Source organism: Bradysia coprophila (assembly GCF_014529535.1).
Source record: "Bradysia coprophila strain Holo2 chromosome X unlocalized genomic scaffold, BU_Bcop_v1 contig_12, whole genome shotgun sequence".
NCBI lineage: Eukaryota > Metazoa > Arthropoda > Insecta > Diptera > Sciaridae > Bradysia > Bradysia coprophila.
The window spans coordinates 7,077,190-7,100,955 of NW_023503293.1; the positions used below are offsets into that span (position 1 = coordinate 7,077,190).

General features: G+C 34.8%; 4 protein-coding genes across 7 annotated transcripts; 2 read left to right on the forward strand and 2 right to left on the reverse strand.

The window, feature by feature from the left end:
• The first annotated feature begins 439 nt into the window (after positions 1–439).
• On the forward strand, positions 440–4,119 carry LOC119067388. 3 transcript variants are annotated; one of them, XM_037170312.1, is made up of 3 exons: positions 440–670; positions 739–1,948; positions 3,199–4,119. In XM_037170312.1, the coding sequence occupies exons 2-3, from the start codon at positions 760–762 to the stop codon at positions 4,005–4,007; spliced, it is 1,998 nt and encodes a 665-aa protein (XP_037026207.1). In that variant the 5' UTR covers positions 440–670; positions 739–759; the 3' UTR covers positions 4,008–4,119. The 3 variants fall into 3 exon arrangements, with proteins under 3 accessions (XP_037026207.1, XP_037026208.1, XP_037026211.1); XM_037170313.1 differs by having other exon boundaries at positions 445–670; positions 739–1,950; positions 3,191–3,307; XM_037170316.1 differs by lacking the exon at positions 3,199–4,119 and having other exon boundaries at positions 445–670; positions 739–2,503.
• A 2,473-nt stretch (positions 4,120–6,592) lies between these two features.
• LOC119067392 (HIG1 domain family member 2A, mitochondrial) lies at positions 6,593–7,266 on the reverse strand. The gene is made up of 2 exons (XM_037170322.1): positions 7,029–7,266; positions 6,593–6,959 (listed from the first exon to the last, which is right to left on the reverse strand). Exons 1-2 carry the CDS (start codon positions 7,162–7,164, stop codon positions 6,793–6,795), a joined length of 303 nt encoding a protein of 100 aa, XP_037026217.1. The 5' UTR covers positions 7,165–7,266; the 3' UTR covers positions 6,593–6,792.
• Positions 7,267–7,697: 431 nt separating this feature from the next.
• LOC119067278 (sodium/potassium-transporting ATPase subunit beta-2-like) lies at positions 7,698–9,420 on the forward strand. The gene is made up of 6 exons (XM_037170155.1): positions 7,698–7,806; positions 7,867–8,127; positions 8,554–8,735; positions 8,798–8,932; positions 9,029–9,197; positions 9,265–9,420. Exons 1-6 carry the CDS (start codon positions 7,698–7,700, stop codon positions 9,369–9,371), a joined length of 963 nt encoding a protein of 320 aa, XP_037026050.1. The 3' UTR covers positions 9,372–9,420.
• A 164-nt stretch (positions 9,421–9,584) lies between these two features.
• LOC119067395 lies at positions 9,585–11,317 on the reverse strand. 2 transcript variants are annotated; one of them, XM_037170323.1, is made up of 3 exons: positions 11,184–11,317; positions 9,888–10,061; positions 9,585–9,817 (listed from the first exon to the last, which is right to left on the reverse strand). In XM_037170323.1, exons 1-3 carry the CDS (start codon positions 11,284–11,286, stop codon positions 9,606–9,608), a joined length of 489 nt encoding a protein of 162 aa, XP_037026218.1. In that variant the 5' UTR covers positions 11,287–11,317; the 3' UTR covers positions 9,585–9,605. The 2 variants fall into 2 exon arrangements, with proteins under 2 accessions (XP_037026218.1, XP_037026219.1); XM_037170324.1 differs by lacking the exon at positions 11,184–11,317 and adding an exon at positions 10,920–11,111.
• Between the last annotated feature and the right edge of the window lie 12,449 nt (positions 11,318–23,766).

Below are 23,766 nucleotides of genomic sequence, written 5' to 3' on the forward strand. Positions count from 1 at the left end.
TATTCACCTATATTGAGCTATATACAGGCATATAGAGCTATATAATAGCATATTCATCTGTAAAATGTTTATAGGAAAATATAGGTAAATATAGCGGTATATAGCTGTTTAAATAGGAATTTATGAAAGTTGACTTCGTACGGGGCTGTCTATATTGCCTCCGGCAATTTATTTGTATATGCTAACAAGGCAAAGAAAGATAATGTAAGTGATTTTAAAGGGCGAATAGCTTTTCAGTAGAGAATGAAGTAAAAGAAATGAAGAGTTTCACAGTAAAGGCTTTTGATACGAATAGGTGTTTCGTACGGGTCGGCGTTAGCTATGTTTTATTTTTTAGACAAGAGCAGAAATTTTTGACAGATGGTCCATACATTTTGTGTCAAAATTTCATTTCACTGGCTTGTTGTATACTGGGCTTTAAGAACTAAAAGTTTGACTTTAATGTCAGCTGTTATGTATGTGATTTTGTTTTGCGGCATTTTACCACTGTCATCGTTTGAAGACAGGAAAAATGGTTATGTGAATATTTTGAATTGATAAAATTGATAATTTCGTTTGCAAAGATAATTCGGCTGTATTATTTCTGGACTGGACAGTCAATGCATCATAGAAAGCACGAATGGTTGTTAAAGCTGGATTTTAATTCGATGCGCACTTCTTCTATTTGTCGGTAAGAGGTTCATTTATGAATTCTGCTGAATGAAATTCTAACATTCATTTGTCTGTTTATATAATTAGAAATCGGATTCATAACTTCCAATGGAGCAATGGTATTGGAACCTCTTATATTCAGCTGGATTACTAGGAATCTCCTTCTACATCATTACAAAACAGTTACGTTACAATTTTGGACGCGAATTTATTCTTAACATGTTTTGTACAATGCAAGGGAGAAAACACAAATGGGTTCGTGAACCAAAACTTGCCCGGCGCGTACTCTCGTCTTCATCATCAAAAGGAATCGGAGTGGAACAACTTCTCAGTGCCGAAGCATTTTTACCTATCGTATCCATGGAATCCGTTATCGATGAACAATGGCAACGAATGAAAGATAATTTTGTGATACTTAAATCCCATTTGCCTTCTCTGGATGCATTATCAACAATAGCCGAAGATATTACCAAATATTATGTGGAACGGCAAGAAGTAATCGACTCTCCAACTCTTGTCAAATTAACTGTAACAATTATGCAAAGTTGGCTGTTTGGTGTGCCGAAAGAAATCGAAGTTGATCCAAAGATTATTGGTGCTATTGAAGAATACCGGAAAGAAATTGCCGTCAAGGGAAAAGGTGATCCAAGGCTCAAATTGTATATTACACAATGGATTCAAGATGAAATTAGGAGCCACAAGAAAATCTATGAAATTTTTCAAGAAAAATGGTTTTCTGATGAATACTGGTCTCTTCTGGTACAACCATTTTTCATATCCCCGGCTATTAATATAACAGATATTGCAGTTACGCTGACATGCAAGGAGTTTAAAGAAGAGTTTAAGCTAGATGAAAATGGACATGATTTTGATATGGAAAGAATTATTTTGTCTGCAATCAACTACAGACATCCTTTTCCTATCTTCGAACGTTGGTTTCCGCATGGTTTAAAAGATGGTGAACAGTTTATAATCGAACCAAATACGCATTGCTTTCTTCCAATTGATGAAATCGGACGAAATTGTTACAATAAGAGTACGGCCATCACATATTGGTCAGCATTCGGTGCAGGAAAACGGGCTTGTGGCGGAAAAGACATCGCAATGACTTTATGTACGAAATTATTTCATGTGCTGCTCACACACCAAAGGAGTCCAGAGAAATTTAAACCGTGGATTGATCACAACTATTCTGGTCGTGATAACGATTTCAAGGAAACATTGTCGCAGACGTTGTACCAAATTATGCGTCTAATACAGATATCGTGGAAGCTTGTGAGACAAAGAGTTGAGCTAAGTAAGTTGCCGATAAAACTAAATTCTTTGTAATTTTGTGATTAATTTTGTCAATTTACACACCCTTATCCAAGGTGAATACATCACTTTTATAAAAGTGATAATACACTTCGAGTTCATTCATTCGATAGAATTTAAGACACGATTCGTGTGCCTAATGTTTCTATACATGTTTCGTTAATATTGGGTTCTGCCAGACATGCAACTTAACGAACTCGAATATAATTTCATTTAAATAAAAGTGATGTGTCCCTACTACCTGCCTTCAACCTTCATAAATGTTAATGTAATTTGCCACGACATAACTTGAGGGGCTGAACGCGTATTTTTCTTTAAATTATTTAGATAATGAAATTAAGAATAAGGAAAATAAGAAAATAAGAATGACCAAACACTTAACAATTGCACTCAGGAATATTACTAGTATGCCATTTTGAATCTACCTAATTTGATAATAAAACCCAGAAGACTTGTTTCGTTTGTTTTACTAATACAATTGTTCTTGTCGTCTATCTTTGCGTTACGAGAGGGGAAGAATTAAGCTAAACATCATATCGCTTTACCAGTGAAAGTAAAGTAAAGATCTTTGGCTTTCAACCGAACACTTCATATAAGCGCATATGAGACCAATGGTTCTTTCATCCGTAATTTGTACGTGTCACAAATTTTACTGAAGATGGCTCAGGGCTGAGCCGAAACGTTGGCTATTGGAAAAACTAGTTTTTCATTTGAATTGGCATAAACCCTCAGCAATACAACCATTCTCCTAAAATTCAATACATACGCAGCAACACAACTATAAACTACCCAAAAGTAAAATTTTACGTTTTTGACGTTTAAAGTACGTATCAGAAGTAAAATATTAGTTTCACACGTACATTGCTTACGGCTCTAACGTATATCGAAAATTTCATTTTTGTACGTGTTAGTTGTACCGGTCGGTACCGATGTTATACTACTAATTTCGCTTATTTTAGGAAGACTTTAGGAGCTCGTTCCCTATTCTAATTTGTCACTCACAAACAATGTATTCACCATTCACCTACAACTTTTCGTCACACATACCATTTTATCCTCAACGTTGTTTTTTAAATTCATTCAATCATCGACACTCGACCAAGATAACACGCAATCAATAAACGTAAATAAATTTATCTTCTGAGGTTTAATATAAGATTAAAGCTAACATTAAATTCATTACTAACCTACTCTGCTCTTCATGTTATTTCAAATATTTGATATTGTTTTCAGGTGTTACCAGACTAGTCGAATCTGAAGAATCAAGTTGCAACATGAATTTGACCGCAAGCAGCAAGACTATTGACACTGAAGCTGACGATTTTCTGGATGATCATGCAGATCGGAAAATCAAATATGGAATTGGAACGATACGCTTATCACTTCTAATAATTATTTTCTGCTGGGTCGAAAATTGCAGTTTGGATATGTTCTCCGATCTGGGAATGAGATACGGACTTTTTGGTATTGGCGGTGGTCTACTCAACTTACACAAATTTTCACCTCGATGTGAACTACTCATTCTGTGTGCCTTAATTAGTAATTTTGTCTATGAGTACGTATCTTGTTCGAGCAGGCGTACAGTCTTATTTATGTACCTTTTTAAGACCATTATCGGTGATGCCTTAGCTGGTAAATTAGATAACAAAACATGGTTTAAGTCTTTTGTAATTGTTTCAATATTATGGACAGTACTCTCTAGTCAACGATTAATACCATTGTTACCAAATATCGTTCAAGTCATTGAAATGTTTTACCAAGAATTATTTGTTTTTGGATCACATTTGGTTTTCCATTGTTTATGCGAAATGGGGGACAATTATTATGAGAGGAATGCATTTTATAGACATCGATATTCCTATGAAATTTCTTGTGTCATTTTGTATTTGATGTGCAACTTCACCGATAATAATTATGGAAACGTTAGCACTGGCACACTTTTGCTATTTGCTGATATGTTTGCATCTTTGCTGTATCGAGTGACAAATTATATAGATTCAACTAAGTCCCACCGTTCGGGTGGGGTCAAAACCCTTGACTGATGAAATTTAAGATTGTTCGCATTTCATAGTCTCGAAGAGTTGGAAAGACTGGTTTCTTTAATTATTTATAGATAAGTTTGATCCTATTTAAATCGTAGCAATAAAACATTTGGCCAAATTCTGTTTTTATTTTATACAAAAATAATTTTATGGGTCGTACACTTAAACATTGTAAACTTTGGGAACAGGCGGGCTTCGATTTTAATGAGTGATAGCTCGTTGGATTTGTCTTTAATTTTTTCGAGAAAAAAAACATATTTTCTGTGAAAAGCGTTCAAAAGTAAATACATGTCAGAGGGTTCCAAAAACAGTTTCTCTTCAATAAGTCAAGAAAAAATTCTTTTAAATTATTGTAATGCAGAGTTCCCACGGCTTAGGAAGGCTCCTAAAATTAGGAATTCTAGGAAATTTTAAAGGCAATTTTAGGAGTATTTTAGGAGATTTGGAAGGTAATTTTAGGAGAATTTTAGGAGATTTGGAAGGTAATTTTAGGAGGAATTTTTTAAAATGTGGGAAAGGTTGTATAAGTAATTTCCGGAGGAATTTTTGCTCTGTTTATCTGTTTCTCATACACTTCGTAAAATACTAAAAATGTTTAAGAAAATTGACAAAAAGTTATTTTTTTTTGTCAAAACATATTTTTCATTATGTAGTTTAATAATTGAAACTTTTATGATTTCCTCTTTTCTGACGCCAGTCTCGACTAGCCAGCAACTGATCCTTTATCACGTTTTTCTTGTCGACTGCGCCTTTCGAATTAACAAGATTCACCATAATTTTGTTTCCATCATTTATCAGCTCTTGTGCACTAAAAAGTTTTTTTCTATTGGATCTGGAGAGATTTCTCGATATCGGAAAGTTTTTCTGAACTCGATTTTTTTTTTTGTGAAGATGCTTTATTGAGATTATCTTCCGCCTCTTTATTCTTAAGAAGTAGTACCTTCTCGACTTTTTGTTGTTCGAGAAAAGTAAAGTACATTGGAGCACATCTGGAAAATACGTCGATTCATTAGGAAGTCAGTGACGTTTATATTATTCAATGTGTCCTTAAACGTTCGAAGTGACACGATAGTCGCATCTTCTAACAAACTGCGATCCTCGATAATGTATTTATTTTTGCTAAATCCACGTTCAGGACCGCTATTTGCATGACTCAAAGAAAGGAGTGTTTTCGCAAGTTGAGTCAGGTTCATAGAGAAGTTCAAATTCATTGCCACATAATTTTGCTATTTTTACCGTTTTTAGTTTTTCAGTATTATTAAAAAATTTCTTCGATAGTGTGAGCTCATTTTAGGAATTTTAGGAGTTTTAGAAGATTTTAGGAGGATTTGGTCCATTTTATGAATTTTATGAATTTTAGGAGGAGTGGGAACTCTGTTTGTACTAATGTCGCCCTTGGAAAGACCTACAGGTAGAGTATACGCACTGGATGATGCGAGTACATCCACGAGAGTTATGTTTAAAAATATAGCAGATATTCGGAGAGTCCACTTTCCCTGCAACATCGATGTTTCATGGAACTGAGTATAGGGTGTTGTAGCTGGCCTCACTTTCCATTGTTCCACATTTAAATGAACCCAGTACTTTTGTGCTGCAATCCTACAGAAGTCTTGGAAAAAAATTTGCTGCCAAAATGCAGATTTTATCCTTCTTTCTCGGCGGATTTTAGTCAAAGAAAGTGTAGCGCATGATCTCAGGATTTCTGAACAGTAATTAGCTTTACAATTGGATCAATATTTGCTACGTAATATGAGTTTGGAAAACTGCTCCCACTTGACCAGTTTATCTTTGTATCGACCAACGCACTTCAAGCAAAAGTGGTACTCTAAATAGGGTACTGAAACGTTTTACAGGCTTTTGAGCTTGAAGTTTACATTATGCAATACATTGATGATATTTGTAACTTACGCCGCCTGTGTGCAACGTCGGAACGTATGCAAGTGGTAAAAAGGATAAAAGCCACGTGTCACTGAAGTCACACTAAGAGTATCTTCGGTGTTTATTCGATTTTCGATAAAATGTTATATGCAACACGAATAGTATGCTGATAAATATATTATCGACTTCGCCTCGGATTGACAATCTGACATCTAGTGCGATAATGTACCTTTATACGTTTCTTGTTACATATATCACTATTTCATCATAAGGAAAATAATATGTCACTTTCGAACTTTGGGAAAACGGTTAAAACAAAAGTTTAGAAATACAATTTTCATGTGTCGTCGGGGCCGAAAATGAGGGAATTTTGAGATTTTTCTCGGGTTTTTGACCCCTTATATGATACATTTTTTGCGTATCTGTTTTGGACGATTGACTTTAGGCAATTTCGCCAGTTGTAGTCCGAACGAAGCGAGAACAGATACACAAATAACTATTAATTATTCGCTTCATATCGAAAAAATGTAAGTTTTTTATAACACATTTTGTAGGTCTTCGAAAAATCCAATCGAAACGATACTCAAATTTAGATATAGAAAGCTTTTCCAGTCAATTGGACGAACAAGATGAGTGAATCAAAATGGAAGAATGAAACGGCACAAACCTTAATGGACAAAATTATAATACGGAAGCAAAATTCAGACTGTTTTTCGATGTTCTAAAAATATTTTATTTTTATATATAAAAAACATCAAAACCGAAAAAAAAAGAATTTCCCCTTGTGGGCACTCTACACTCCTTTCCAAAAACTATATTATCATCCCAATAATTTCCCGACAGTCCTATCATACTATGTACATAACAATGAGTCACATTTATATGCAAAAAAAACGCTCAAAAATACCTAACTGGACGACTTTGACATTGTCATAGCTACGCCGACAAGCAATGCAAACACAGTGAATCCTTGGGCGCCAATACGAGCTCTCATCATCGTCTGCGACATTTTAGAATTTCCTTTGCGGAAATTCCATAGACCAAGTCCGAGTGCAAGTGTTGTGGCTGCACAACCTATTATACACATACGTCAATCGGCACTTATTAATAGAAGGAAAAATGGGAAAAGTTTATTTTCCATACCAACTGGTACCAGTGGATTTTCCTTGAATTTTCGCACTAATTTTTCTTTCTGCGTTTCGACTCTGCTGACAGCGTAATCCTTTTTGAACTGCACCCAATCGAATTGGTCTTCGTCGGTGGTATTGGGATTAGACATTGCCGGAGGTTTTTTTTTCAAGGCTCAATATCAAATTTAACAAACAAATTTATCGTGCGATTATCAGAAATAAAAGTTTGACTTTTATGTCAGCTGTGTGTGTATGACATTGTGTGTTATGTCACGGATGTGTTCCTCAATGTTAGTAGTCCGCTAGATAGCGGTAAAATATGAAAAATGTTCTTAGTAGTTGCCAAGTTGCACTTTATATTGTTATCTGGTAGGGGTATTATATCAAGCCCGACCGAATGCTTTTTATTACATAATTCGTTAAATAGGAATACCTTGCGCAGCACCAATTCTCAAGTAAAAATATTATTAGTGGAACTAAAATAACAGATAGGGTAGATCCTCGAACAAGTTACTAAAGAACCGATAATGCAACACTCTTTTACAAAAAGTAGGCGAAGCGATCGAATTCGTTGGACGTAAAAGTCGAATGGAGGCATAATATGAATCAGCTACCGCAGTGACGACTTAAAAAGAGTGTTAAGTGAAAATAGGATAGATAGTGAAGAATTGTCATCCCCAGAATGACAGATAATAAATGTCCAAGATTGCTATCCGCTTCCAGAAACTTAAAAACGTTCATATGGAATGGCGAGACAAATACTTTTCTCGGCCGTACAGCTGTGAGTTGGGGTAACTCATCTTTCTACTGTCAAGCGCATTTGGAAATATTTATTTTATTTGTTGCCATAGCCAAAATCGTGCTCTACTATGTTGTGTTTTACGCGGTGCTAGCTAGTTTTTGCGCTTGTCTTTTTGCTGTCTTCTGGCAAACCATTGATTTGGAGCAACCAAAATGGCAATTGCGCGAAAGTTTGATTGGGACTAATCCAGGCATTGGATTTTGTCCAATGCCACCAAAAGCTATATCCGATAGCGCAGATAGCGCATTAATTTGGACACAACCAGAAAACATAGCATATTGGTACGATACAGTGAACAAATTTCTTGAAGGTAATGTTGACGTGATCGTTACTCAGGGGCATACTACGCCTTAGAAAGGGAATTAAATTCTTGGATCAATTTCTGGCCGTTATGGTCAGTTTTAATGTTTTTCTTCAACGCACTTCAAGCAAAAGTGGTACTCTAAATAGGGTACTGAAACTCTATTTGGCACCTGTCATAAATAGCACTTTTGCTTGAAGTGCGTTGTTTTCTTTCATAGTCACGCTAGAATGGGTCATCTTTGGTTATACCTCACGACCTGAGGTTCTGCATGATGTACTCTTTACATAATGCTTTACAAAATTAAAAATTTTACTTTTGGAATTTTTGAAAATTTTAGGCTATGGCATGGGGCAATAGTTCGGGAAATAGCAGTTCTTCATTATTCTTCATGAATGACCTTTTTCACTTTCTATAAACTTTTGCTTTACTTAGGTTACATTAATCCAAAGAATTATGGAAATGTCGATAAAAGCTGTTCATTCGATCGTCCTGCCAGTAAAGGTAAATTCTGTCCATTTAAAGTAGAATCATTAGACAACTGCTCGCCCGGGAAGACCGACCAAAAATATGGCTACCCACATAAGAAGCCTTGCGTGTTTCTGAAACTAAACAAGGTGGGTGTTCCAGACACAAAACAACCCCAATTCTTTTGCCTTTTATTCAAATTTGTGTTCAGATATTCAATTGGACTCCTCGAGTCTTCAACGAAACTAGTATCGATCAATTGACCGACGCTGAAGAGAGGGCCACTTATCGAAGGATGCCCGAATGGCTCCGTAATGAAATAGCCATCACTAGCGACGCACATAAGGTCAGTATTCAAGATTTTTAATTCTTCACCCTTGTTCCGAACACTTTCCACACGTGCGGTTTTTGTGGGTGCTGGTCTGACATGTTTTTAAAATAGCGAAACATGATTTGGGTATCATGCGAAGGAGAAAGACCGCTCGATGTTGAAAATATTGGACCGGTGCAATATTCACCGGGACATGGTTTCCCAGCTTACTACTTCCCTTTTAAGAATGTAAAAGGATATAAACCACCGATTGTTGCTGTTAAATTTGATCAGCCGAAGCGTAAGTGTGTGTGTGTGTGTGTGACTTCGTCGTGCTGATCCTTTCCATTTTTCATTCTCAACTACAGTTGGTGTGCTCATCAGCATCGAATGTACGGTCTGGGCTAAAAACATTTTTTATGACGTCAAGAAAGCAGGAGGAGGATCCGTTCATTTCAAACTGATGATTGATTAAAATGATGGAAAAGTTCCCTTTGTACTTTGAACAATACAAGACGTATTAAAAGCCAGTTTGTGTGTGATTTGTTTAGCGCCTTCGCTTAGTGATATAGTATCAGTGCCGTCAATTTCTCTGAATACGAGTTCATTTACCATAACGTTCTATTTAAAGGGAGTGGCTATCGTGCAATCCTCTACAGAGGGCACCAATAGAAAACAACTTTATCAGAAATATCTACAGTTTTTATTACTATCTTCCCAAGTACCAAATGCTCCACAGAGCGATTGAACAAATTACACCCAACGAACTACTAAACTTAACGCTATGCGCTGCATTACACAAATCTCCTTGACAGAAACACATGTAAACCTTTTTGTAATTATACACAGTGTATGCACATCTGTCCTCCGAATCCGATGGACCACGCTGGACGCACATCCTTTGCGTTGCCATGTCATAATCTAAACACCAAAGGAAAAGCGATTTTACTCATTGTAAATGGTCCGTCATTTTCTCTCTCATATATTTTACCGTCATCTCGCAGTGATCCTTCCCCTTCGATTACTTTGCCGCACCATCCGGATGCACATGGTACTGCCGTCACGCCGTGTACGTTATCGATCAATGTGGCATTTAGTTTGAATGGATCTTTGCAATTTCCCAACTCACCACGAGATCGACATTGAAAACATCGTCGCAAAATGCCTGAAATTACGAAATCGATTTTTTATTGTGCGTTGAATACGAGGCCTTCGCGGCACATGATGAGTGCAAATTGTGGTAGCTCATTTCCTATATTTGTCTATAGAAAATCAAAAATGACCGAATTTCAAACTCTTCTTGTTAATCAGTTTTATTGAAGTAGCAATATCTCGATATTATGGCATATCTTAAGATGCTATGGAAGCGAATACCTCAGTTTATCGACAGTGTTTTCCATGTAATCCATCAGAGAGTAATAGTCGGACAACTGGTCAGTTTTATTAATAGTTCCCAAAAACCGAGGTCTTTATGTATGTCTTTGAGTGTGGTTCATTCGAAGTCAAAATATGCTTCGATTTCGAGCTCTAAATCAGTTTTTAAGACTCTGTGGTCTTAGTTTACCTTTGAACTATTTACACCATGGTCTTGAAACGAATAGATGAAAGTTACGTGTTTTCTAGGATCGCTGGAGCAAGTTGTAAGAAAGCTTGCCATTGAATGATACAATATTAGTTTCCGCAACATCGCAGTTAAAAATTAATTATTTTTTCGTTGATGCGAATGTCTTGTGTAACTTCTAATGAAGAAAAAAACCGCAGGAAGTTTAGGAAATATTTTTGGTAAAGTTATTCAGATTTGAATTGATTTGACCTTTGCAAGATTCAAGAAACATAAACCAGAAGTTGTATCGATTTACAATACATTGTGGTATGACGTGAATAAACGAAAAAAAAAAAACAAAACGACAATTTCAACACACGGAAAAGATATCAATGCAATTCGCTATGACGAACCTACTCTTCAACGCCACATAATTTATGATTGTGAGCAATTTCATTGCACTCGAAAAATAATTCTTACCTGCAGTCGGTGGAAAACTAATTAACAATATCACAGAACTAATAACAATGACTAATCGTAACATTATTGTCGATTAACAAAACAAAAAAACAAAAATTTTGGTTGATCTATCTTTCTACTTTACTTTTGATCGAATGGTTTCTGTCAAGCTGGTCATCGAGAAAGCTACCACACCAACAAGTATTGGTACAATGGAATGAAAAATCATTCATTCAATATCACAATATTCACACTGTGTATTGTGTGTCTCGCACACATTTATACCTGGTCTTGGTACACAGAAAACTTGTAGAGAATGTTGACTACCTTCCAAAAAACATTGCAGGTATTGGTTACCTATCGAAGTGTTCAACAGTGGATTATTCATATCGTCTAAATAAGAATAGAAAGTATTTTTATTTGTATGTCTCACTGATGTCGCATTAAGATGGAGCTATTGTTTTGTAATTTAAATGTGCTGAAATGCGACGCAATTTTTGTATGTCGTTGCGGAATGTTGCTGAATTGTTTCTCGTCCTGAAAAATCTCACAATTGGATTGGATTGTACTTCACAAGTGAGAATTTAGTTTTTGTTTCCCAACGTGTGCTGGTAAATAATCATAGGTTGCGATTTGCACTGACAAAAAATAGTTTGAAATCTTACCTGCAGCAGGAAACTTTGACTCCACAGCTGTATTTAATCTGACCTTAAATAAGAACACATCACGGAAAATCTTGTATCTAACGCTAGATTTGGCATTGACTCATCGTTACTTCCTCAGATATTACAGACCAAGCTTCAATAATATCCCGAAAATGACTATTTTCCGGACTTCAATTCCAAACCACATAGTCAACACTTTCAATATTGCCCGAGTTATAGCTCAATTCAATCGAAAATTCACTGTATCCTACAGGTCGTATTGCTAGATGTTCGCTTTTGTATGTGTTTGGGTGAGCTTTTTCGTTAGCTTCGTTCTATTGCGTTATTCTGGGACTAAAATCGTGACCAAGAACCTTGTTAACTAAGAGTTGCTTTATTTTATGAGCTGCAAGTATGCTGTGTTCCCGTTGTGCTGCCCGAAATTATGCATTGAATAAAGGTGTATCAAATGCTGATAGTGGGAAGATATTAACCTTGTTGATGTAGACTTTGTTTAAAGTACTCATCCTTACATTTGCTTTGTTTTATCCTGTTTTTAGTTCGTTTTGAATAAAAATACTTTTAGCGAAGCATAAAAAATATTCCCGGCACGTCCATCGTATTGGCACCGAAAATGTTCGCACTAAAATCAATTGTTGCATCTGATCACTTACAATAGCCGCTGTCAACACGCACAAGAGTCTTAAAGCTAATCTTGTGCCGTGTCCAGCAGCTTTAATAAGAATCATCTTATATCGATGGTCTATGAGGTAGGCGTGTGTGTGGCTGTATGACCCCAATATTCTTGTCAAAATCCTATAAATATTAAATGGTGTGAAGGAATATTTCATTTTATGCTTCCGATAAACGTTTTTTGTCTCAATAAATTTTCACATAATTTATTATTTAAAATGAAACTTCCACATGTATATGAGCTAGATTCACATTATATGCTTATAGATAGACTACCCGGCTCTGTGTCCTACATATGTCGAATTGTAACCTATTTGAATGGAATTATATCGGTTAGTTTTATAATAACTGGAATACACTTTTTTATAAATAGTTAAATGGTTTAAAAGTGGAGGACATGCTACATAATCATAAGTGTATTATGTACCTGTGCAGTATAAGAATAAAAACTTATATATTCAGCAACTGTTACCGGTGTATGATATTGGTGTACTAGTTCCCACAATTACACTATTTGTAATACAGTGAACTACTATGGCTAATATACATCCTTGTTTAAATAAATATGGTATGTGTCGTCGTTGCGTGTGTCTACTGGGCTTTCTTATATAGGGGGAAATTTCTAAAAAAAAATATTTTGGAAATTAAATTTTTAAGTGAAAATTATTTTAACCACCTGAATAGGTACATGGGGTACATGTGACAATTAGATATTTTTTAAGTCGTTTCAAAAATTGGAATAAATAATTATTGGAATTAGGAAATGTCAATTTTATCGAAAATGAGGCATTCGAATTGTATTACAGCGTAACAATATTTGGAAGTTGGACAAGTGTGGTATTTCTAACAGATGCATGGTTGATGATAGATCTTTTCATATTTTTTTTAAATCCAAAATATCATAATGACGCAGCTTGTAAATTAGATTCTAACCTGTTACAGATCAGTATTACTATTACGTCTATTACTTCCATCGATTGATTTCAAATCTTGTACTTCAATTTTTTTAAACATGCAATTCACTATATAAAATACCATATTACCCAAAGCTTGTCATTATTTTTGTCGTCGTTATCGATAACAGATGAATAGCCGTATGTGATAGGTTAAAAAAAGCTAAAATACTTTATCTGGGAATCGAACCCGGGCATTCTGATTAGTGTATCGTTAGCCTAATCACTCGTTCATTTCAAATCTAACTATGATCCATTAGTGGTTACAAAATGCTTATGTTCATTGGCTTTCTGTTCTACTGTTAACAAACATGTATATTTTGCTGGTGTCATCGCGTCGAACTGCTGCGTTTGCATGTAGACGAGCATGAGTATTTCTTAGCTCATAGAAATAAGAAAATGTTGTAGAACGGCTTTGAAAACACTTACGCTAAATGATCAGTAATAACATCAATCTGAGTCGGTGTAAAAGTTTTGGAAGATTGTCGATGTTTAAAACGATAAATTGAAAAAGTCACATAAAATTAGTGGTCTAACTTCACAAGAAACATGTGCATCGCGGTCACATTCAGGCAGTGTGCATACTTCTGAGGAAATTGTTTCACTGTGAAATTGTTTTACCGGATTAAATTTTTGTTAATTTTTTATTCAAAAGCCTCAAGAAGCCTCGAGAATAGAAGTATGATTCAAAATCAAGCGAGAACATAGTAGTTTCATATCACATATCACTACGCGTATGCGTAAAGGTACCTCTAGCGAAAGGTATCTTGTTACATATCCTCATTTTGCTATCAATTTGCTAGGGATGTAATTCGATCTATCGTGACAAAAAACCATCGGATAATTTTACAAGGAAAGAACTTCTTATTTGAACTGAAAATGTTTGAATAAATACTATCGAATGTGATGTGCAATGTAAATCATTTAATTTTTTGTGGTATGGAACTGCGTCACAACGCCATACTGCCGTGGCGTTACGATTTGATTATATCGCTCATGCCTTACAGATTGGAAGTATAGATGAATACCCCCATAGCCTACGAGTCGATACTTCTGTTACAGAAATGATGGTGTCTCCTAGAAGTTATTTCTTATCCATTGAGAAAACTATATCAAAAACTCTTATGGTTGAAATGACTGGAAAATGAACTTCAATGAATTTAAAAATGATATTATTCGAGTCTAGATTGATTTTGTAGAATAAATTTTTGTTTTGAAAAATGTTCTTCGTTGATTCGGTCAAGTGTTCCATGGGCTTTTATATGTCTTCAATTAAAATTGTGTTTTTAATTCACATTCTTCATTCGGAAACAATCTAGTAAATTAACCAACAGAAGTGCTTGAAAAACATTTTTTATAACGTTGTAAGACAAAGTCACTATTTTGTCCCTTTCGGTGAAAAATATTGTGTCTTAACTCGGAGTGATCAGAAAACGTATCACTTTTCTTCCCTAGTTCAACGAATTTGTAACAATCAGACTCACAATGTCTTGCTAAAAACTGGTTTTTTGACATTTTCTGGTCACAAGACAAAAAAAAATATCGTTGAGGTGTGGGGTATGTATTCCTCGCTTTCGGCTCGAAATACAACCTCCTTACACCCTTAAACAAAAAAATGACCTAGCAAGACAGTACTTTATCAGATTATAACGGACTGGTAAAGAGATTAAAAACTGTGATCAGGCTAAATAAGTTTATTCATGAGAGTCAGAAGTTTTCACCACTATACAGAAAAATATACGTTGAAATAAAGTACAAGATTTATAGGAAATATAAAAAATATTAAACAACAGAAGTGGCAACTAAAGTTAGGAGATTTAATGATTTTATGTTCTGTTGCGTTAGTCAGTTTCGTAAGGAGATTTACCACCCACAAAATGGAAATTTATCCAAAAAATATTGAAAATGTACTGCGACAATTCTGACCAAAAAAGTCATATTTCCATTCCTAAACGTTTCTTCTAAAATTACACTTTTTCAGTACAATTTAAGGAAAAAACGATTCCATTGAATTTGAACGGTGTCTTAAGAATTTTTCTTCCTTCTTTACAACATGTGATTTCCTTTATCAATTTTTATACACTCCAAAACGATCCATATAGATTACGACATCTGTCCCGAATTACATCCTGATTTTTCAATTTGTAAATTACCTTTTGGTCTCTGCAATAATTGATACTTCCATTGTTTGAGCCTGGCTTGTACATTTAATTTATTTTCGGTTAAACGTAACCGGTAACAAAATAACTGCCAAGTTTTCAAATTATCAAATAAAAACAGATTTGAATCGATTGCGCACAATAAATTCATATACTTTCTTTCGTGAAAATCTAATTTTTCAGTACCACTGTGCTCACAAGATAAATTCGGTTTAAAATTGCCGTCACTTAAATCAAAGAAAACCATGTGAAAACCAGTGAATTTGAATAGCATTTTTATGTGCATTAAACAAAAACTGATTGATGTATCACGGTATGATGTCGAACACAAACTAGTCAATAGAAGTCCGTGTATTTGTCTTTTATAACCGTAGCTGAAGCACAATAGAATACGTATCAAATGTCTAGTTTCTAAATCCTCTGCCACCCTCAGGTGATAAGTAAATAATATGTTTCATGGAGGTGGTGGTGGTGGTGGTGATGGTGGTGTTCGTTTCTTCGAAGTGTTGTTGTTGTTTTCTTTAAACAACTGTCTATCGACAGTGGGATTTATGCTCGATGTATGGTAATACATATATGAAGACTTTGTATAAAAAAAAATATTTTTTAGGTCATAAAAATTGTAAATTTGAAAAATAATAAAATCATGAAATGGAAAATGGAAATATTACGAGCTGAAACGGGAACGGTATTTGTTAATCCGATTATTTAAAAATCAATAAATAAATACATGCTGCGCGATCAAACGCTAGCATTCTCGTTTTTCTCACCACAGCATTCCCATAGGCTGTGTAACTATATAGAATAGGTACTTCTTACAAATAACCCCGTCCACTAAAGAGGTAACTACCAACAATTCTTTTTCAACATTGATCTGTTGTTTACGAAATTTAGGGAGCAATTTTATTGCCGGTTGTTGAACGATACTTGAATCTGGAATCTTCCACCTTGATTCAGTATAGGATTAGAAGAAAATTTAAAATGGAAAACAGAAATGTTTGAACTTTTATAGACTGAAAGCAGATTCGCAGTTTAATTACCAGTCTTCTGAGTTGACACTTTTGGAATATAGTCGGATACTATTACGTCTTAAGCGACTAAAGGTCCATAATCACTAGTTTACGGTTATATTTATTTGTGTTTGTTTTGAACGAAAAAAATTTCATGTAACTCCCTCATTTTCGGTCCCGACACATGAAAATCAAAACGTCTATGTAAAATGCTTCGCTTTCGCCCCTTTAGCTTACATTTTTCTGTTACTTTCGGTGCTTAGGCGTACATTTTTCAACTTTTGTCCCCAGTAGACAGCATATAAATAACGTAGATGCTATTGGCACGTCATTTCGCCTGCGAATAGTCTTTGTGAAAGGAAAAATGCTAACGGCAGGCGCCTGCCAATAGCCTGTGTAAAAGGGAAAATGCTATTGGCAGGCAAGTTCGCCTGCTAATAGTATTTTGTATAAGGAAGATACTATTGGCAAGCGCCTGTCAATATTATCTTTAATAATAATTTGGCTATTGGAAAGCACCTGCGAATAGTCACTACGTATAAATAACTATTGTCTGTCTTTATCACGAATAAATTGAGAAAGTAGCTATTTCGCCCGAATTTTTCAATAAGTGAAGCCAAATGTATAACATCTAGTACTTCATACTTCATATACAATGGTGTCGCATTTTTTTCATTTAAGAGAATATTGCGTGGATGTTATCTGTCTGGGAAACAGGATTTCAACATTACGGACGAAATGGCTCAGTGGCTACGCTCAAGCTTCCACCAAAATGATCCGGGTTCGATTCCCTTGTCAGGTATCCCATTAGTAACGTCCTAAAGCTCACTCAAGGTTAATAATTTGGGTAGTTACATTGTGTTTGATGTCACACTAAATGACTTGTATGACGATGAATTTGTGTTAATATGACTAGCCTACATTTAGGCGAGATATCAATTGTCAACCTAAGTTCTATCAGAGAGTATTTGCATACTTAGACACTTCGATGCTTGATTCCAAAGTCACGTTAAGACGATGCCGGAGTCTATGAGAAGAACACACCATGTGTGTCCTTACTCGCAACACCCCAAGACAACGACACATACCTGATGACATTTGCGGTAATTTTATTTTCCACATGGATTATGGGCTTCTTCGTGAGTCAAATAACCTTCGTAATCATGTTTCAGTATTTAAACATTGCTATTTATTTGCACAGATAAAAATGGCATGACTAACAACGCAATACTTTAATGTGAATATTCCAGCCTGGTGTGCTGTGGTACCAGGGTTCAAATCTTATCAGATACATGAATCATTTTCCACTTAGCATCCAAATAATAGTTCGAAATGTAGTGCGATGTAATTACTGAGGGATTGCATTATATTTGAGAAAAAGATTCGTTTGCGCACTTTTAATCTCTAAGAGGTTTAATCGGGGTCCATATTTCTATCTGTGTGACTATTATAATTATATGCCTTCGACTTCCCACTACTAATCTACTAATCTTGTTGGGATTTTCTTGGATCTAGCGGCGTTGTATTAACGAAAGAAAACGAGGATTTTCGCAATATTTCGAGGCTTTTGTTCACCTCTTCATCATGCTATTAACTAAAATAAAGTCATTTTCATTTCATTTTCATTTCAGTCATGTTTTCATTTTAGTTAATAGCCTGATGAAGAGGTGAAAAAGCCTCGAAATATTGCGAAAATCCTCGTTTTCTTTCGTCAACGCCGCTAGATCCAAGAAAATCCCAACATTTACGTGAACGGCGAAGAAACTAATTTTGTTGTAAATTTACCGCTACGTTGGTGCTAATGTCATTCCTTACTGTCGCTTCATTTCCCATAAATTTCCCACCTAACTTATGCTCGCTACGCTCGTAATGAACATCAATGCGTTAAGTGTCCACTACACTCAACAAAAAGTACTCCGTGAGAGAGCCGTGGGAGAGCGAACTGTCAAATAAACAAAGGAAAAATTGAAAAAAATTCAATTTTGTCTCTCACACGGAGTACTTTTTTGGTAAGAGGAAACTAAGCATTAAACTGACTAAATGTATAATATAGACAATGGTTTTTACAACGTACATCTTTGGTAACGTATACACCGTATCTCTGTATCATTCATTTGTATTATGGTAAACGTAACCGACGACCATTCAATTCGGCTGTACGGCTTCCTTCGAATGCATTCTAAAAATACCCTACAAATACTCGCAACACACGACAACCCCGTCACATATAATATATTCTGTATATATGGGAGGTATAGGGAAGAAATGCTTTTGCATGTAGTCTTAAGTTTTATTTTAAACACAACACCCACCTGGGCTCTGGGTTAACTTAACGAATGTAAAAAGATAATACGAAATTTATCAATTGAGAACTGGAATTACATTGAAAGGTGGTCGTAATATCAGGCATTACTTGCTGATCGTCGAACTAACCTCATGTTGTATGCGTTGCATAGATAAGTATTCGTTACGATTAGTTTCGAGTTTTCGAATATAAAAATGTAATGACATGGTTGATAAATAATTATTTTTTTAAACATCGAAATTCATGGCATAGGGACTGTCGACTTAGTAGTAGTGCCCCGTAAAGAAAATATGGACAGACCAGTCGGTAAATCAATAAATATTTCATAGTCAAACTTCTGATATCCCTTAAAATTCAAAACGAAATTTATTTTAAAAAGTGGAGTGTAATTGAAACATTCCGTATATAATAAGTCCAACTGTAAAACCATTCTGTTCTTTTCTTTTTTCGTAAGGGATATTTAAGTTTAAATAAATATTTGGAAATTTTAATGTTCTTCATTTGGTTCAATAGAAGAAAGTACGATAAAAGAAACCGATTGGTTGGTCAGTTTTCTGTTTCGTTAGTGGTTGGTATTACATCAAGATAAGACATTTAAAGTCTTGATATACATTAATCTTTCGAGAGAATCCCAAATAAGATTCTATTTCTGTTTTTTNCACGAGTGTTGTATCTGTTTAACATATAATGCTGAGCCTGTATTATTTTTCGCTGGTTTGTAGAGCTGTATTTCCAGATAGAATTTTCGCCAAAATACAGAAGAAGAAAAAAAACGTCCAACAAGAGAATGAGCATAAAATAGGGGAGAGAATTTGAACAAGATACGATTTTCCTTGAATTAAATGTGTGAAAAATGAGAGTGGAGTGAATGGGTGGAATAGAAGAGGGCGAGAGAATTTTATTGTGATCTTTGATAAAGCTTCAAACACTCGTATATGATACTTTACGCGCTACAATTGACTGAATTCGGTCAACTTTTAATGTACTTTAATTATTCGATTTTTTTCAGAAAATAAATCAATCAGAGACCTTTTTGAAATTACGAACGAGAAAAAACAACAATAGATCATCTTCAAGATACTGTACTTTCAGACGTAACCTCAATTAAGTTTCTTTGATTGTTTCATTCATTCATTCATTTGTATGACTTTTTTTTAACGTGGATGGAATTTTAAACGTTTCATTAAAATTTGCCCCTGAATTCCTTAACAGGTATGAAAATTTCCCCAGTGATGAAAATCTTCGCATTGAAGACAAAAATGGCAAAATAACAAGAATGACAAAAAGCTTTCTATTCGGAACGAAAAATAAGACGTTATAATTTTAAATTAAATTTCATGAAAAAAACTTTCTCTTTCCAAAGGTAAAGAGAAAATAAAAATGTTTCGAAGTCTCGAAAGTAGAGAAATTTTTTTTTACTCGGGATGACAGAGATGAAAAACACTTAGAGGATAAAATTCGTGACTTGAATGAAAAGTTCTCTATCCATGCAGTGACAGATGAGAGATAAACGAACTGTCATATGGGATGACACACAAGAGGACAATTTCTTTACTTGGATGTGTGTAAATTATAAATTTTTGTATGACAAAAATAGAAGAAAAGAAAAATAAATTTAAGAAAAACAGAAATAGAATCTTATTTGGATTCTTCTCGAAAGATTAATGTATATATCAAGACTTTAAATGTCTTATTTGATGTAAATCAACCACTAACGAAACAGAAAACTGCAACCAATCGGTTTCTTTTATCGTACTTTCTTCTATTGAACCAAATGAAGAACATTAAAATTTCCAAATATTTATTTAACTTAAATATCCTTACGAAAAAAGAAAGAACAGAATGGTTTTACAGTTGGACTTATTATATACGGAATGTTTCAATTACACTCCACTTTTTAAAATAAATTTCGTTTGAATTTTAAGGGATATCAGAAGTTTGACTGAAATATTTATTGATTTACCGACTGTCTGTCCATATTTTCTTTACGGGGCACTACTATAAGTCGACAGTCCTATGCCATGAATTTCGATGTTTAAAAAAATAATTATTTATCACCATTCATTACATTTTTTATATCGAAAACTCGAAATCTATCGTAACGATATTATCTATGCAACGCATACAACATGAGGTTAGTTCGACGTCAGCAAGTAAATGCCTGATATTACGACCACCTTTCAATGTAATTCAGTTCTCAATTGATAAATTTCGTATTATCTTTTTACATTCGTTAAGTTAACCCAGAGCCAGGTGGTTGTGTGTTTAAAATAAAACTTAAGACTACATGAAAAAGCATTTCTTCCTATACCTCCCATATATACAGAATATATTATATGTAGGGGTTGTCGTGTGTTGCGAGTATTTGTAGGGTATTTTTAGAATGCATTCGAAGGAAGCCGTACAGCCGAATTGAATGGTCGTGGTTACGTTTACCTAATACAAATGAATGATAAGAGATACGGTGTATACGTTACCAAGATGTACGTTGTAAAAACCATTGTCTATATTAACATTTAGTCAGTTTAATGCTTAGTTTCCTCTTACAAAAAAGTACTCCGTGTGAGAGACAAATTGAATTTTTTCAATTTTTCCTTTTTTTTTTGACTTCGCTCTCCCACGGCTCTCTCACGGAGTATTTTTGGTTGAGTGTAGTGGACACTTAACGCATTGATGTTCATTACAGCGTAGCGAGCATAAGTTAGGTGGAATTTATGGAAATGAAGCGACAGTAAGGAATGACATTAGCACAACGTAGCGGTAAATTTACAACAAATATTAGTTTTTCGCCGTTCACGAAATGTTGGGATTTTCTTGATTTACGCGCGTTGACGAAAAAAACGAGGATTTTCGCAATATTCGAGGCTTTTTCACCTCTTCATCAGGCTATTAACTAAAATGAAAACATGACTGAAATGAAAATGAAATGAAAATGACTTTATTTTAGTTAATAGCATGATGAAAGTGAACAAAAGCTCGAATATTGCGAAAATCCTCGTTTTTTTCGTTAATACAAGCGCTAGATCCAAAAATCCCAACAAGATTAGTAGATTAGTAGTGGGAAGTCGAAGGCATATAATTATATATATCACACAGATAGAATATGGACCCGATTAAACCTCTTAGAGATTAAAAGTGCGCAAACGAATCTTTTTCTCAATATAATGCAATCCTCAGTAATTACATCGCACTACATTTCGAATATTATTTGGATGCTAATGGAAAATGATTCATGTATCTGATAAGATTTGAACCCTGGTACACAGCACACAGGCTGGAATATTCACATTAAAGTATTGCGTTGTTAGTCATGCATTTTTACTGTGAAATAAATAGCAATGTTTAAATACTGAAACATGATTAGAGAAGGTTATTTGACTCACGAAGAACCCATAATCCATGTGGAAAATAAATTACCGCAATGTCATCAGGTAGTGTCTTGTCTTGGGTGTTGCGAGTAAGGACACACATGGTGTGTTTCTCATAGACTCCGGCATCGTTAAAGTGACTTTGGAATCAAGCATCGAAGTGTCTAAGTATGCAAATACTCTCTGATGAAGATTAGGTTGACAATTGATATCTCGCCTAAATGTAGGCTAGTCATATTAACACAAATCATCGTCTATCAAGTCATTTAGTGTGACATCCAAACAAATGTAACTACCCAAATTAACCTTGAGTGAGCTTTAGGACGTTACTAATGGGATACCTGACAAGGGAATCGAACCGGATCATTTTGGTGGAAGCTTGAGCGTAGCCACTGAGCATTCGTTCCGTAATGTGAAATCCTGTTTCCCAGACAGATAACATCCACGCAATATTTCTTAAATGAAAAAAATGCGACCCATTGTATATGAAGTATGAAGTACTAGATTTATACATTTGGCTTCACTTATGAAAATCGGGCAAATAGCTACTTTCTCAATTTATCTCGTGATAAAGACAGACAATAGTTATTTATACACGTAGTGACTATTCGCAGTGCTTTCCAATAGCCAAATATTATATAAAATAATATTGACAGGCGCTTGCATAGTATCTTCCTTATACAAAATTATATAGCAGGCGAACTTGCCTGCCAATAGCATTTTCCCTTTTACACAGGCTATTGGCAGGCGCCTGCCGTTATGCATTTTCCTTTCACAAAGACTATTCGCAGCGAAATGACGTGCCAATAGCATTACTATTTATATGTGTCTACTGGGACAAAAGTTGAAAAAGTTACGCCTAAGCACGAAAGTAAACAGAAAAATGTAAGCTAAAGGGGCGACGAAGCATTTACATAGACGTTTTGATTTCATATGTCGGGAACCGAAATGAGGGAGTTACATGAAATTTTTTTCGTTCAAAACAAACACAAATAATATATACCGTAAACTAGTGATTATGGACCTTTAGTCGCTTAAGACGTATAGTATCCGACTATATTCAAAAGTTCAACTCAGAAAGACTGGTATTACTGCGAATCTCTTTCAGTCTATAAAAGTTCAAACATTTCTGTTTTCCATTTTAAATTTTCTAATCTATACTGAATCAAGTGTGAAGATTCCAGATTCAAGTATCGTTCAACAACCGGCAATAAATTGCTCCCTAAATTTCGATAACAACAGATCAATGTTGAAAAAGAATTGTTGTATTACCTCTTTAGTGGACGGGGTTATTTGTAAGAAGTACTATCTATATAGTTACACAGCCTATGGGAATGCTGTGGTGAGAAAAACGAGAATGCTAGCGTCTTTGATCGCGCAGCATGTATTTATTATTGATTTTTAAATATCGGATTAACAAATACCGTTCCCGTTTCAGCTCGTAATATTTCCATTTTCCATTTCATATTTTATTATTTTCAAATTTACAATTTTTATGACCTAAAAATATTTTTTTTTTACAAAGTCTTCATTATATGTATTACCATACATCGAGCATAAATCCCATGTCGATAGACAGTTGTTTAAAGAAAAAACAACAACACTTCGAAGAAACGAACACCACCATCACCACCACCACCACCACTCCATGAAACATATTATTTACTTATCACCTGAGGTGGCAGAGGATTTAGAAACTAGACATTTGATACGTATTCATGTGCTTCAGCTACGGT

Bases quoted from the DNA above. Each gene is read 5' to 3' on its own strand.
- LOC119067388 (XM_037170312.1), top strand. From the start codon at position 760: ATGGAGCAATGGTATTGGAACCTCTTATATTCAGCTGGATTACTAGGA. The intron at 1,949-3,198 runs GTAAGTTGCCGA...TATTGTTTTCAG, and splicing joins GAGACAAAGAGTTGAGCTAA to GTGTTACCAGACTAGTCGAA.
- LOC119067278 (XM_037170155.1), top strand. From the start codon at position 7,698: ATGACAGATAATAAATGTCCAAGATTGCTATCCGCTTCCAGAAACTTA. The intron at 8,933-9,028 runs GTCAGTATTCAA...TTTTTAAAATAG, and splicing joins TCACTAGCGACGCACATAAG to CGAAACATGATTTGGGTATC. The intron at 9,198-9,264 runs GTAAGTGTGTGT...TCTCAACTACAG, and splicing joins TAAATTTGATCAGCCGAAGC to TTGGTGTGCTCATCAGCATC.
- LOC119067395 (XM_037170323.1), bottom strand. From the start codon at position 11,286: ATGAATAATCCACTGTTGAACACTTCGATAGGTAACCAATACCTGCAA. The intron at 10,062-11,183 runs GTATAAATGTGT...TCGTAATTTCAG, and splicing joins TTTCTGTGTACCAAGACCAG to GCATTTTGCGACGATGTTTT. The intron at 9,818-9,887 runs GTAAAATATATG...TTTGGTGTTTAG, and splicing joins AGGATCACTGCGAGATGACG to ATTATGACATGGCAACGCAA.
- LOC119067392 (XM_037170322.1), bottom strand. From the start codon at position 7,164: ATGTCTAATCCCAATACCACCGACGAAGACCAATTCGATTGGGTGCAG. The intron at 6,960-7,028 runs GTATGGAAAATA...TGTGTATAATAG, and splicing joins AAATCCACTGGTACCAGTTG to GTTGTGCAGCCACAACACTT.